The 14,877-nt window shown below is 44.1% G+C and overlaps 1 protein-coding gene across 28 annotated transcripts in view; it reads right to left on the bottom strand.

The window, feature by feature from the left end:
• Positions 1 to 291: 291 nt before the first annotated feature.
• LOC120451348 (protein lap4) overlaps positions 292 to 14,877 on the bottom strand; it is a 63,810-nt gene continuing 49,224 nt past the window's right edge. For 5 of the 28 annotated variants that reach the window (XM_039634940.2, XM_039634941.2, XM_039634943.2 and 2 more), the window contains 6 exons: positions 14,716 to 14,875; positions 14,012 to 14,294; positions 6,372 to 6,860; positions 5,762 to 5,897; positions 5,173 to 5,358; positions 293 to 3,142 (listed from right to left, as the gene is read on the bottom strand). In XM_039634940.2, coding sequence (XP_039490874.1) covers positions 1,508 to 3,142; positions 5,173 to 5,358; positions 5,762 to 5,897; positions 6,372 to 6,860; positions 14,012 to 14,294; positions 14,716 to 14,875 — 2,889 coding nt within the window. In that variant the 3' untranslated portion in view covers positions 293 to 1,507. Of the gene's footprint in view, positions 3,143 to 5,172; positions 5,359 to 5,761; positions 5,898 to 6,371; positions 6,861 to 9,563; positions 9,807 to 14,011; positions 14,295 to 14,715; positions 14,876 to 14,877 lie in introns of those variants that run through there. The other 23 variants (XM_039634966.1, XM_039634965.1, XM_039634963.1 and 20 more) reach the window with 13 other exon arrangements.

Below are 14,877 nucleotides of genomic sequence, written 5' to 3' on the forward strand. Positions count from 1 at the left end.
AGCACAAATTTTAATACAGTGTCTTACCTTTTCTCTCAGTGTACCGCCAAAGTAACTCACCTGACGTGCATATGAATAAACTGAGTCTCAGCAATTTTACACAATTTTAAGCGGCACATAAATAGCAGCGCTGTCTATTATAGATGTGTATTATATGCAGAAAATCCAGTTGACGTAATTACACACGCCCACGCAAAAATGATGACAGCCAAATCCACATTCAGATGCCATAAAGCATCATATCCACCCGGCAAATTAAATGTACACAATTTTTTTTTTGGTTTTTTTAAATAAAAATGCATACAATTTGTTTATTTTCATTCGTTTTTTGCGGCTCTTGCTTTCGTTTTCATAAAAAGACGAGTTTACACACTAAATATCATATAGGTATTACATAAAATTGCTTGTAAATATTTTTACATTTGTATAAAAGTGGAAACTGAAATCGCCATAGGACATTTGTCATAGTTGTGCTTATGCCATGTGTTACATACTACGGATTACAACTGGACGCTCTTACACACTGCTAACTATTATTATAGTAATATTATTTACGATTATTTGATTTATGTTCTCGGCTCTCGCTGTTTCTTTTCGAATCTAGTTTCATTTAGTTGCGGCTTTAGTTTGCTTAGGGCTAAAACTAAAAAAGAGTATGCCCCAAAAATCTAGGACAGTCGGGAATGCTTAAAGTTTATGGTAAATGGTTCTCGTGAAGGATCATCGTGGATAATTCATACTTCGGCCGGCTGCTGGGCACGGATTTGGGATTGCTCCTACTTTTTGTGCTAGAACATAAAACGTAAATTTAATTTGTGGAAAATAAGCAAAGCCCATTTGGAAAAACACAATGAGGGAGAAAAACCAGATGCAGTATGCAAATGATAGTTAAATGCAAACAAAGTGAAATTATTTAATTCAATTAAATAAGATTTTTGTTTCCCTTTTTTTTTTTTTGTTTTTTGTTCGTCCAATGCTGTTGTCGTATTAATTCAATTCTGATGGGCTCAGTGTGGCGATTTGTGTTGTTGTTCTCGTTTCTTTGCGGTTGCTGCACAACATTAAATTTTGCTGTTAAATTCTTGCAATATATCATTCGGCAATTCGATTTGTTTTTAATTTGCAATGAAAATATTTTTGTTTTAATGCGCACACTTTGATGATTAGTAACAAATGGGATTTTGTAAATGCATGGGACACATTATTTGCACAATTAATTAAAATTATCAATACAAATGCGAATATCGTACATACATAATATACATATGTATACAATTAGTGGTTCTCATGTAGAGAGATGACAACGAGCCCTCTAACACGCTGATATGTGTGTTTCTGTGAGTGTGTGTATGTGTGTGGGTAGTGAGTGTTTGTGCGAAAGGTTGTGCGCGTAGGGTTTCACTCGGATCACATACTCATACTCATACCCATATCCATACCCACCACACGGCGTATACGCAACTTCAACACTTCAGCCCATTTCCTTTCAGCTGCTGCCGGATATCCCCTACTTCTTTTTGCCCTTTCGCTTGTTCTTGTTGCGGTTATTATTGCTGCTGCTGCTGTTGCTGTTGCTGCTGCGGTTGTTCTGCTTGCTGGTTTCTGGCCTGGGAATGCCGCTGGTCACAATATTGGACACAGTCCGCGTGGTGGTCACCACACTGGTGCTCGGCTCGTTGTCCTCCGAGCTCACAGCCTCAGTGGTCGTGGTGGTGGTTGTGATGGTCTCGCCCTGCTGTCGGTCGAAGACCTGACGTTCCGACTCTCCGGCGTTTAGCAGGCGATTGAAGAGCTCCTCTCCGGTTTCGCTCTTCTTTTTCTTCTGCTTCTTGACCACCTCGGTGACCGTGACCACCGCTGAACTATCGCTGGGAGCGGGCAAAGTGTAAGTCCTCTGCGTTTCCACTACCGTCTCGCCATCGGCGTTAAGCAAATCCTCCACCGACTTGCGCAACTGCTTTGAGATCTCGGCCAGGGCGCGTTGCTCGGCCTGCAGTTGGGCCAGGGTATCAGCTCCGCAGGGCTTCTCCGAGGATGGTTCCTCCTCCAGTTTCGTGTCCTCCTCCTTTGGCTCCTCCGCTTGCTTGATGGTCGTGTAGGTCTGCGACTTTTGCAGCTTTCCGCCCGTGGCCAGGGTATTGAGATTCTCGATCACCTGGGCGCCCTGCACATAGGTGACATTCAGCTGCTCCTGAGCGTTGTCCTCCTCGTCGGAGTCATCGCTATCCTCGTCCGAGGAGTCGCTGCTCTCCTCCTCGTCGTCATCCTCTTCATCATCGTCTGACAATTGGCCCGCCAATTTAGCAATGATTGTGTTGCGGTTGCTGTCCTTAATCAGCTCCTCGAGGAGCTGCTGATTCCCATTCTTGACATCCTCCTTATCATTGGCTGAGCGGTTCGTGACCGTGGCGCTGCCAAAGTCAACTACATCGTCAATGGCATCGCCATAGGCGCTCTCCACATAGTCCTGCGCGTCGCCATAGGCACTGCCATTCTCATCGTCATCGTCATCGTCCTGCTCTTCCTCGCCCTCGAGACTCTTTTGCAAATTCAATTTGACGCGCTCGTTCTCCAGCAGCTCCTCGAGCACGGTTTTCATTTTAGCGTTTAATGACAACTCAGACCTGCCACCGCCGGCGGCTCCTGGCAGGACGAAAGTTTCGCTGCGCAACACGGCCACCGCGCCCTGCTCAAAAGCGTCCTCCTCGAAGGGCAGGCCACCGCTTACGTGGATGGTGCGGGCACTGCCGTCGCCGCCGATGACGGGATTCAGTACCTCCACAATTGTGGTCTCCTTGGCCAGCGTTTGGTGAAGGGACAGCGGCGTGGGCTTGATGCGCACCTTGCCGGATGCGACACTTTCAATGGACGAAGGACCATAGGTATCAGAATCGTGGCGCAGGAATAGCTTCTCATTGTTCGCCTGCACAGTCACAATGGAGGCGGTGTCCTCCTCCTCATCTTCATCCTCGTAGTCGTCTTCATCTTCATCATCATCATCATCGTCGTCGTCATCTTGGTCGTCTTGGAAGTCATCCGCTTCGAGTTCCAGTGGCGGTTGCGTGTCATCTAGCCTGCCCTCGTCCTCCGTTTCGGGCACCTGCAGCTCCAAGGATATGATGCGTTCCTTGCAGGTCTCCACCTAAGTGTAGATGAGGCGGATACGTTGTGCATTCGGTTTGCCAGCACACTAACTACTAATGGAAGCAAGGCCAAGAAAGCAGATGGCAAAAAGCAGAAAGCAGAAAGCAGGCACCGCAACCAGAGATGTGTGTCCCACTCAAAGCGCTTAAAGCTAATTTATACAGCCAGGTGGAAAACGAACAGCTTGACGGGTGAACTGAGATGTGAGCCAGGCCAAAAGGAGTGTTGCATTAAAAACATACGGTGAAGGCTACGCATGTATATATGTACAGGTGCAGACAGGTGTTAGTTAAAGTTAGTAATTATGGGTGGGTGGGTGAACGTGCAATATTTTTAAAGTTCCAGTTGAGCCGATCACGACCTGGGTGAATTTTGAGAAGCTGGCACGCTCGGGGGCAGCCTAGTCGTATACGTGATATGAGGCAAATTGACAAACGACTAAAAAAGAAAATTGCCAGCATTTTCATCTGGTCCTGGGGCGGCGGGAGACTCTAGCACACAAGAATCCCGAATCCTGAATCCCGGCCAGGGCGATAAGCCGAAACTAAACTGCAGCTGACAGGCAATCCGAGAACAGAGCCTGCTCCGGCGACATCCTGCGGCGAATTCAATGCAACGGGGTCAGCCTCCGGACAGGAGGCTCGGGTCTCCGTCTCTTTTGCCCTGCAGGCGAGTTTTTTGCACTCGAATTACCAGAATGAAACCACAGCCCGATTCGGATTCAGAATCAGATACGGCTAAAGCTTCGCTTGCAGTTCCCCCAGATGTGATGCAACTGCAGTTTGTAGTTTGCTCGCCAGAAGGCCTTCTTTCTTGCCGTTGACATTCTTTTTGGCTTGTTTCTGATGGCACTTCTTTCCGTTGGTTGGCAAATTGAAAATAAAATACCAAAAAAAAAAAACACAAAAAAAAACGTGGCCTAAACACGTGCCCGCAGAATAACAATAGCGCATAAAATCCTTAGCGTGTTTGCCTGGTTTGTTTGTTTTTATTTGCATTCTTTTTATAAGTATTTATTTTGAAACTCATTAAAAGTCGGCTGCCCCTGCGAGCAAACAGCAAACAGGCAAAAGCAGAAAACTTTTGCCTTAATTTTAATGGACTCGGCCATAAAAAGCAGCGCGTCATTATAATGCGCTCGCATACTAAAAATTGTATCCAGAATCAAGAGCCAAATGACGGTCGACTGAGTCGTTATAGCTTTATAGACACGTGACAACAACAAACCCTAAAAACAGACAATGAAACTCTTTCGAGGGTTCAACATTAAAAAAAAAAAAACCGCGACACTCAAATGCCAAACAATAACTGGAAATCATTTTTGGCCGCTGCCTCGCGTTCAAAAAGCGAAAACCTTTCGCGTAGGTGGCTCGCAAAAGTGGCTTATTGTCCTTTTTATGCGCTGCACTTCCGCTGGAGACTGGACGGCGGTGTGAGCGTGAAGCACCTGGTCGCATAAGCCTGGCAAATGTCAACAAAATCCCCTTGGCAACTGAGTGCTTCAAGGATATTAAAATTTGTTTTACTCAACGTGGCGCGCAGTTGGACAAACTTTCCAGGAATGGAAAATCAAGAAAATCGGAGAAGATCCCACGGACGAGCGGACAAACGGACGAACGGACAGACATTTTTAACAGACCATAAAAATGATGAGCTCTATAAAATAATTAAGACGATGCCGCGAATTCTTCGTTAGATGTTTGCTTTGTACAATGAGAGACATTGGCGAGTGCTTTATGGGTGTGTGGGTGCGTAAAATGTACTTAATGTGCAACCGGAAATACGGACTACAAGAAATAGGGACACGCTACAGCTTAAATGGCTACAATTGCTGGGATACAAAACACACGCAGCACAACACAACACAACACAACGGCAACAGAAACCGATAATTAGGTATATTTAATGTGTCTGGAACGCTATGCTATGCTATGCAACCCATAATAATGCTCAAACGAAACTCAAATTGGTGCCAATTGATATATAATACAGTAATTGCTGGTTTGAATTTGATTTGCTGGCTCTAACCTCCGTCTCGATGATTTTCTCAATGTACTCGACGGTGCGCAGTTGAGGTCGCCCCGTAATGGGGCATGCCACCTCCTCAGTGCGTCGCACAATCTTCTCATCGAGGATTTTCTCGCGTTCGCGCACAATGACTGGACCGTCGCTCGATTTTATGGCAATTTTGGGAAAGACTATTTTCGGCTGAGCCTGATTAGTGGGTAGACAATAAATAAGAGAGATAGAGAAATGGTTGAGAAACGTATTAGGCAGCGGGAATAGATATCAATTTTAAGGGGTTTCCACTTTTCAATCCTGAGGTATACACATTTGCCGATTCCGATATCTCGATTGTGATTTTGGATATTGATTTTGCACCTTCATTAGTTACAATCGAGAGGCTGAAGGATATTAGTATTTCTTGCAGTTAGTTAGTGAAGCAAACCATGTAGCTATGTGGGTTCTTTTGCTCGTTTATGGTTGGTTATGTTCGCAGGCAAATTTCGGGCCATTCCTCCATCTCATCGGGCGCAAGTTAATGTATATGGTTTTTTGGGTTTGGCTATGGGTTTGGTTAGTTTGCCAGGACTTTAGCCCCGAATCGAGTACTTACCTCGCTGGCCCTGGACTCGTGGGTGATCAGATCGTCGGTCATCTTGCGCATATTCTTGATCACATCCTGTGCCTCGACGGCTCCCTGTTCCAGTGATCGAAGACGAGCTGCACGCCAGGAGGCGCGCTTCTCAGCACTAAATGGACGAGAATCATATAATTAGCATTTATCACTTGCAGTTAAGATGTACGGGTATAACTGATTCTCAATCTGTACTCCGGCTTAAGCAAAACTAATTACCAAATATGACTATTGTATTTACAGACAGAGAAAGGAAAAGTGATTGTGGCTAGAACAGACACCGCTAACTAAAAACAAATATGTAGAAGTAGGTGTTCCAATCGACATATAGATTTATACAACGATATATAGTACATATACGGAAACATTGAGAGCTATTCGTATTGCCTCGCGTGAGTGGGTGCATTTGGTGTGGGTGTTCTATATACTCCAATCTAAGCCAGGGGCTAGTCTCTGGCATTTCGCACGCCCACATTTGGACCATTTGGACTTTTGACCTGTAACCTTTTTGGGGGGCAAGGAGGTCTGGACATGGATCTAGACCAGCACGCATGTCAACTCGTTGTTGACCGCCACGCTTTCAACTTACTTAATCATGGAACGGCTTTTGCCAGTGGGCGTTGTGGGCGTAGTGGGCGAAACCGGGGACTCTTTATCATCCTGCGTCTCCAGTTGCGCCAGATACTCCACCACACTGAGTCCGGATTGGCGGGCTGCCAAGGCCAGGGCGCGGCGTTCGGCCTTCAGGGTTCTTACGGGTATGCGACTGCCTCCTGCGGCGGTGGGCGAATCCGGCTCTGGCTGCTGGTCATGTTCCTCCTCCGGAATTGAGGGCTCTTCGGGCTGGGATTGCTGCTGCTGCACTTGCTGCTGCACCTGCTGCTGCTTAAGACGTTGTTGCAGTGCCGGTGGAATGACAACCTTGACCTTTGGCTTGGGCAGCAGCGAGGGCTTGGGCGGATCAAGTGCCGTGGGTGTGGGTGTGGGTGGAGTCGCCTCAATCTGTTTCGCTTTCAACTTCTGCTTGGGTATTTTGCTGGGGGCATGTGGCATTGTCGGCGCCAGACTTTGTGCGGTTCTGTCATAATTTTTTTTGAGAGTTGGTTTTCGTGTTCGAATTGTGCAAAAGTAAAACAACACACACATATATGTAAATTTAATCAAATTATTTGCTTGTCAAAACCAAAAAGGGGGGGAATATCGGTGAGATGCGGTTAGCACGTGATATGAGCAGTTACAAAACATAATGACGTTAATTTCTTTTAGTCACACTTTGCGTACGTGCCCTGGAATCCCTGCAAAACTTTTTGGCATAACAAGTCGAATTTGTTGTAATTAAAAACCAAGAAACATACTGCAAAGTTTTGCAGCCCGAAAGGAGAAAGCGACCCCAGCCGCCGAACCCCTGACAAAATCACTTTTTGAAAAACTTTGCCAACAAGTGCAATAACATGGCAGCTGGAGATTAGCGTGGAGCCAAGTAGTCGAGGATTCAAAGAGCCACTGTCTGTGGAGTCGTAAAACTTGGCAAGGGCCGTCTCGCACTATATAACCATGGTCGTTCGTCGTATATGCTGCACCGAGCTTCAAGCATGGCAGCCGCATAGTAGTATGCAAAATTAATTTTAAAATAAAGCGCCTTAGAACTATTTGCAATGGGATTTTGGGCAGGATTCCAGCCTTCCTTCCTCCTGCCTGAACTTTGTGGCCTATCCGCTCGCTCGACTTTTTTATGCCCTCCTTGCAGCTAAACTGACTTTTGTCTTTAACAAATTGTTACACACTTTCAATTTAACTTTAATACGAAATTATTCACACAAAGCCGGGGCTACTACTACATACTACAACGACTTCTACTACCACTACTACTACTACTAAGACTAAGTCGCTGGCAGCAACTTCTGCTTGAGTGATTTATGTTTTTCAATTTGAACGCCGCCGGGCTCCTTAGTCCTTGGTCCTTGGAGCACCAGCGGCGGCGGTTGGGGAGAGAAAGAGAAACTTTTCGTTGAAACACTCTCGCTACCTACGCAAATGTCATGCCCGAGGAATCTGGAGGAGTCAGGATCCGGAATGAAGGAGCCAACTAAGGCTACGTGGAGTAGCCAAAGTGCACCAAGCTCCTGACCCAGGGAATTGCACTTATAATATTCTAGTGGATTCTTTTCTTGCTCATTTCGCTGGCTCCTTGCTCCCTTTATTCATTCATTTGTCCTCTCGACTTTTAAATGAACTTTGCCACGGCACTCGACCGCGCGCCTCCAACAATAATCCATTGGTCTATGTTCTCTGGGACCCACAAACGTATTCCGGCGTATTCGCGTTCAACTTTTGCAATTGACAGATTTATGCAATGCCCAATGAAACTTTCTTTTACCCCATCAACCCATCCATTCGCAGCTCTAAATGATTGTTTTTCATCTTTCAATTGCTAATTGCTCATTATGATGAAAGCCAGAATAATCAAAACACCCCAATAAAAGTCAAGTGGCAGTGGTAGAAAAGTAGGTGAGCTAAATAATGCAAAAACCACAACCAAAGAGTGCTTGAGTATTGGTTAAAGTTGAACAATTATAGAAATGTGGTGATTGTAGTGGCGTAAATAAATTACAGTACAGCTAATTTAAATCATTCGCCTTTATTACTAGTATCATAAATTGTACTTCTTTTGTATGCAAAATAACAAAGTTACATAAAATATGTATGGCACAAATCGATGACAAATACGTACATATGTGGATGATTAATAATAGTAATGGTAATGATAATGATAATGGTGTGATTCCATAACCGTAGTCAGTAGTTATTTTAATACATCGTTAAGCAGTTCTTATTTATGTGGTTGCTTCGTTCACAGATATTAACATATAAATATTTATAAAATATATCCAAAGTTATAACACCGTTTGACTATCGTACAACTTAACCAGCTGTAGACTTTAGGAATACATTTGCTTGGCTGACAGCTTGTTTTTTCGAAATAAAACTCAGGAACTATAAACGCTAACTTCTTACAATGGGCATACAAATGGAACACCTTGAGTCCCTATAAATTAGTTGAGTTTTCATAAATTAAATTCAAGATTCTGGTATGTTTAACGAATAACAATCGTGGTAAATGCATCGTAATCCGAGGATTTGAAATCGCTAAGGCGATAAGTCGACATTAACCCGACAATACCTGCGTGTCTGACTGCGAAATCGTGACTTTATCTACACACATTAATCTATGGCAATTAAAAAAGTGCCGTGGGAGGGCAAAGGTGACATTACGAAAAGAACACAGACAACTAATTGGACTTCTTGTCCTGCTCTAAAAATCATTATTTTTAATAACAAACATTTCAAAAATGCAAAACGCATATAAATTATGCAAGCAACACACAAGGCACTGGAGTTCGTTTGTGTACGGGTGTTTAGTATATGTGTGCACTAAAGTATAGAAGTGTTTCTGTGTGTGTGTGTGTAAAGGTCCTAGAAGTGCTGCAGGTGTGTGAGTGTGCAGGATGTGTACTGAAAAATTTCAAGTGTAGCCAACTCAGACAGACTGCTAGTTGTTGTTCGGAAAGTTGGGCAATTTGAAAAGAGAGAAATAATTAGGCTAATAAAATGCAAAAGGTAGAGACAGCATGTGGCATTAACACCATGCCTTTATCCATATCAGGTGAAAGTGGGCGTGACTGTGGGGGTGGGGGCGGAGTTCGTGGTAGTTGTCACTCTATAAAATTCACGTTTCAGTGTTAACATGTTACGGGGCATACGGGTATAAAAAGTTTTCGTGTCGCAGTATAAAAATGACTTTATATTGCAGATTAGTTGCTTTACTGCTCGCTTCAGTAGGTGTCGCTTAGTCTCGAAAAAAGTCTCGTTCGAAATAAACACTTTACATACATAGTATTATATGGAGGTTACACTTAAAGCTATGGTTAATAAACGTGTCACATTCGCACAAGTCGTAGTGTGGGTGTCAGAGCTTAGTTTAGTTTAACTTCTAAATACTGCTTCAATTTCTTCGAGTGGATTCCTGCAAAAGTGGTTTGGAAAGCAGAAACAGAAAGTTTTTGTGGTGTACAATTAAAAAAAGGTGCAGAGAGTCAGGCTAATTGTAAAATAATAAACACACAATGCTCCTTCGGCATTCGGCAAAGCAATCTCCGCCGCTTTTTTCGGTTTGGTTTGGTTCTCTTTTTCCACGGGGATTTTATTCTGTCTGTGGCGAAATGTATCTGGGATTTCCACGACGTTGTAATTAATATTAATGTGACCAAAAAAGCAACAACCCAAAACAAAACAATCAGCCGACAAAAAAACGCATACTACCGACCAGCCAGCGGACAAGCGAACCAAAAAAATTTATAAAATAGACTAAGAAAAGGAAAACAAAAAACATCATTAACGCCCTCATTTTAGCTTAAGGTCAAATTATGCTTTTATATCAGAAACACAGACAACGGCAGTCCGATTTGCATACGCCGCGCCGCGATCCATTTGAGGAACGAACGAAGCGCCAACGCCATAAAATATAAATTAATTTATGCGCAATCAACAAAACATAAATATTTTCATCTGCATAAAATCACAAAAACGTCTAAGAAGCAAACGGCCGCAAACATATACATTTAAATGTAAAAAATTTAATATAAAAACCGACAGAAGAGACACCAAAAACTAAAAAAAAAAACCAAAAAAAAAAAAAAAGAATAACAACCGTCACCGCGCCGCCATCTCAGCTTACCAAAAAAAACATTCAAAAGTCCACCAATTGTCTTGTCGCTGCCAATATTTTTCAGGGTCAAAAGCAGCACAACCGCAAACCAATTGAAAGCGAGAGCGAGGGAGTATCTCAATCTGTGGCTGCATATGTATCTGTATCTGTAGAATACGGCGGTATCTTCGGCGATCGGCGATCAGCGATCAGCGAACAGCCATCAGAAAACGGAGTGGAGCAGAAGATGGTATAGTAGAATGCCCGGCGGAACAGACGAACTAATAATAGTACATAAATTATCAAACAATAAATTAGACGATTAATGCACGACTAAGAATTCGATTGCGTTTTGCCGACATCGAGACTAGGTTTTTGTCGTCACGGAAGCCAATTCGATGTCGCAAATAAAATTCATAAACACGGATCTGGCAAGCCTTTTGTGTTCCACAACTTTTATAGATTTAGACGAGTTTAATTTGAATATAAATACAAATAGTTTGGAGAACACTGCCTTGCCGGCTAATTTGATATGGGTTTTTCAGCATATATTCAGCATATACTACCACTTCTACTTCTCCGTGCTTCTCTCTTTTCTTTTTTTTTTTGGTTTTTTACAAAATTTATGCATGGGAAAAATATTTAAACAAGAACAGGAAAGAGGAACGAAACTAGTAGAAATTCTTGCTAGAAATTTATTACAAGGTTATTAACATGTTTATCTTCTTTTCCTCGTTATGAATTCCAAGGCTACGGCCCGAGCAACATAATAACACACATTTCAATTTATTATATTATGCATGTAAAGTTGTAAAGCCAGCTGGCAGGCGGGTTTTTTATTTTTTTTTTTGGGACGGCACAGGGTGGTCGGATCTCCATCCGTTTCGTTCCCGAACTTTTGGCAGCTGTGCCACAACCAAGGCCACCTTCTCGTCTTTTCGGCCAAGTTGACAAACAGACGATGGCGACTGCTAGGAAAATTGCGCCGAATTCCGCGCTCCGCGGGACTGTGAAGTCATAAGATATTTATTCCCAAATTTGTAACCATTTAATGATTAGTTCTTGCGGCTTGATTTATGCGCAAGGTTAGAAAAACAAATGCCGCTGGTGAACGGCGGAGATAAATAAAAGCATCGCATATCTAAAGAGTTAAAGGACGTCTCCTTTGAAATTCCATCGAACGCTTTGTAATGCTATGTACATAAACGCTTCAGTGAAATTAGCCCTCTCTTTTCCAAACATTTCGCGTTATTTTCGTAGCTCTATTCTTGGAGTTAATTCCACTCGCTAACACAAAGGACGAACACGGAGTCCTTTAATGTCATGAACCCGTTGTCAAGATATATGATATCTGCTGTTGTCATACGTCTCTGCTTTTTTTATCACTGATTATTTTTTGCTTGTTGGCCACAGTGAATACCCTTGTGGCCGAAAACTGGTTGCAGTTTCTAATCAGTCAGATAACTTTTTATAAATTAAAACAGAACATAAACATCAGGTTGTGAGTGCTTGTTTATGGCAGAGGTCAGACAAGTGGTCAACGGATCGTTGAGCTAATGACCTGAGAAGGGTATTCCAGTGGCGACTTTTGCTGACGCTTGGTGGTTGCGCTCTTTTTAATGTTTTCCTGCAACAGCTTTGGGGCGAAATTGTATTAAATTACTTTGTTGTTGCTCATTATATAATGTTGTTAGAGCCAGCCACTGGAACATCGCGTGGGGATGACGACTACGAGTCCTTCAACCAAGCGGAGCACATATGTGTGAAAGTTTGCTGATAAGCGCCAGCTCCGCGTACGAAATAACTGCCATGGTGGGCGGATGGGTGGTTCTTTTGGTGGATGGAACAACCATAGCATTGGTTGGTTGGTTGGTTGGGTGGCTGTATACCACCTGGCATAAGCTTTTAGTTTCTTTCATTGTTCAGTTGTTGTTTGTTCGCCGCTTGTTAGCACCTCCTCCACGCACAGAGTGAAAACTAGTTGCCCTTTGACACAATGGTTGTGGTTGCTACGTGTTGCATGCCATCGACAGTGGTTTGAGCACCCACCAAGTGGACCCTGCCACACTGCCAGCCAACACTCCAACTGGCGCTAATTATAATTGCCCGTTTCGAGCTGGGTGTAAAATATAATTTGAGCCAACCGAAACCGAGTGCCCTTTTCCGAGTCTCCGACTCATTCGCGGCGCGTTAATTCACTGCAACACACTAAGCATAAAATCATCGATTCCCAGCGGATACTGAATTATGCGTACGTGTTGCGTGATGCTCTCCTGGTGGCTCGTTTGCCGATCCATTGCCGCAGAGCCGTAGCGAATCCAAATCCAAATCCGAAAACGAATCTGAGCTGGCACCGCCCAGTTGAGTGAGAAAACGCACAAAACGCAATTTGCGGAATGCCCAAATGAAGTTATTCAATTGTAAAAACAGCTGGCATTGTGCCGCAGGGAATTCGAGTGGAGTGTGGAATGGAGAAGTGGAGTGGAGTAGGACGCCCACACGGAAGGAAGAGGAGCAAAAGGAAGAGCAAGGGTGAAGGCCCGAAGGCGCACATTGCGTATACGCAATGTCAGAACAAAAAATTAAGTAAAGCAGCAGCAGCAGCGGATATACTTACACTTTTGAGTTTCTGCCGCTTCGACTAGATTATCATATACACGAGATGAGATTTGAAGCCCACCGGGCGCGTGGTCTATGTACTAAAAAGATTTCAACGCCAGAACCATAACATGTTTTTCCGTCATTTTCACTCCACCTCCTTTTCGAGATCCTCACTGGTTCGTTTTTTTTTTTTCCTTACATTTAAAGTAGACTAAGGGCTGGGAGTCTGGCTGCGATTTACGAGTCCATACAACGCTTAAGTGCTACATAAAACTTAAACTGCTTAGGGCTTAGACGCTTATAATCGTATGCAAGTGTGTGCGTGAGTGTGTGTGTGTGTGTGTGTGTCTGTGGAGATATTGTGTGGTGAGGAGTGTACTTACTATTAAAGAACACTCAGCCATAGAACGCTATCCTTATTTAATAACACACTAAGTCTCAATGATGATTAGCAGCTCCGTCAGTTGACTGCATGGATAGTAAATAGAGGGGGACGGTGTTTTGTGGGGTGTATTTTTCAATGTGAACGATTGAAGGCATCTAAACTGAAGAGCAACCCATATTTAAAAGCAGCTGCAAGAGAACCGGCACCAGAACCAAACCAAAAGGCAGCGGAAAAACTTCACCAATAAAACTAAAAATTTCAACTTTGCATAAAAGATTATACTAAGCAAATGCACAAACACCGTGAAAGTTGTGTGAGTTTTGTGTGTGAGTGTGAGTGGGAGAGTGGGTGTATGCTTATCATAAAATCGCATGGGGTGTGGGGTGATTGATAGATTGATTGATTGATTGGGTGGATTGGTGGGGTGTGATGGGGTGTGGTGTGTGTATAGTGTGTCTGTGCATTCAGATGTAACATAAAAAGCGCATAATGCAAGCACCAATAATCCGAAATGAGAGCTTCGCACATCCGCACTCACCTCATGTCCTCCGCATCATCGAAGTGCCCCAGAGCGGCGTTGTCAACGGAATCCTCGCGAGCGTTGGCCTCCTCTTGGTCGCTGTCGTCATTATCCTCGCCGCTGCTGCTGTTGCTGTTGCTGTTGCTCTTGCTCGACTGGTGTGCGGCATCCTTGTCAATGTTGTCGTTGGCGGCATCCAGTAATCTGGAATTCTTATCACGGCGCAATGTTGCAATTTTCCTCTCCTCCTCCTGTCGCAGCTTTTCCACTTCATCCTTTGACAGGAATGAGAAAACTTTGTCTGCAAGCGAATAGAGAGTGCATAAAATCAGTGTAAGCTAAGGACATCGCCCCGCTATTAAGTTGGGAAATTAAATAAATAGCGATCCGATGCAGCTTAGCCATTTAGCTGCCTAAGTGGATTCCACCACTACAGCTCTCCTGCAGCTGGAGACTTTGTCATGCAAATGGCGCAGGCAGCCGCGCATTCCTCCGCCCTTTTTCTAATTACGCCAGCCGAGAAGCGAAAGGTGACGACCACCGGTTGTGGTGGCTTGGCAACCGCAGATAAGTGGTTTGATTGACAACTTGGGCCGAGAAGCGAGATTTAAGTGGCAGGACCACCAGCAGCTTGGTGAAAGTGCACGGCGACATGGCGACATGGCGACATCATTGAGCCACTCATTCAATCATGGAACTTTTTGGGCTAACCATTGACTCACCTGTCTTTTGTGTGGGCTTGTGTTGATCCTCCATGGCTGACTCAAAGAAGCGTTTTTTATCGGAAACCGATTTAGGCACTTTAGTCGGTGTCGGTTTGGCTCTAACCTCGTCCTGGTGGTGCTCCTCCTCTGCTCCCTCCCTGCTGCTGGCAGGTGTTGACT

The sequence above is a fragment of the Drosophila santomea genome, chromosome 3R, assembly GCF_016746245.2.
Source record: "Drosophila santomea strain STO CAGO 1482 chromosome 3R, Prin_Dsan_1.1, whole genome shotgun sequence".
Lineage (NCBI taxonomy): Eukaryota > Metazoa > Arthropoda > Insecta > Diptera > Drosophilidae > Drosophila > Drosophila santomea.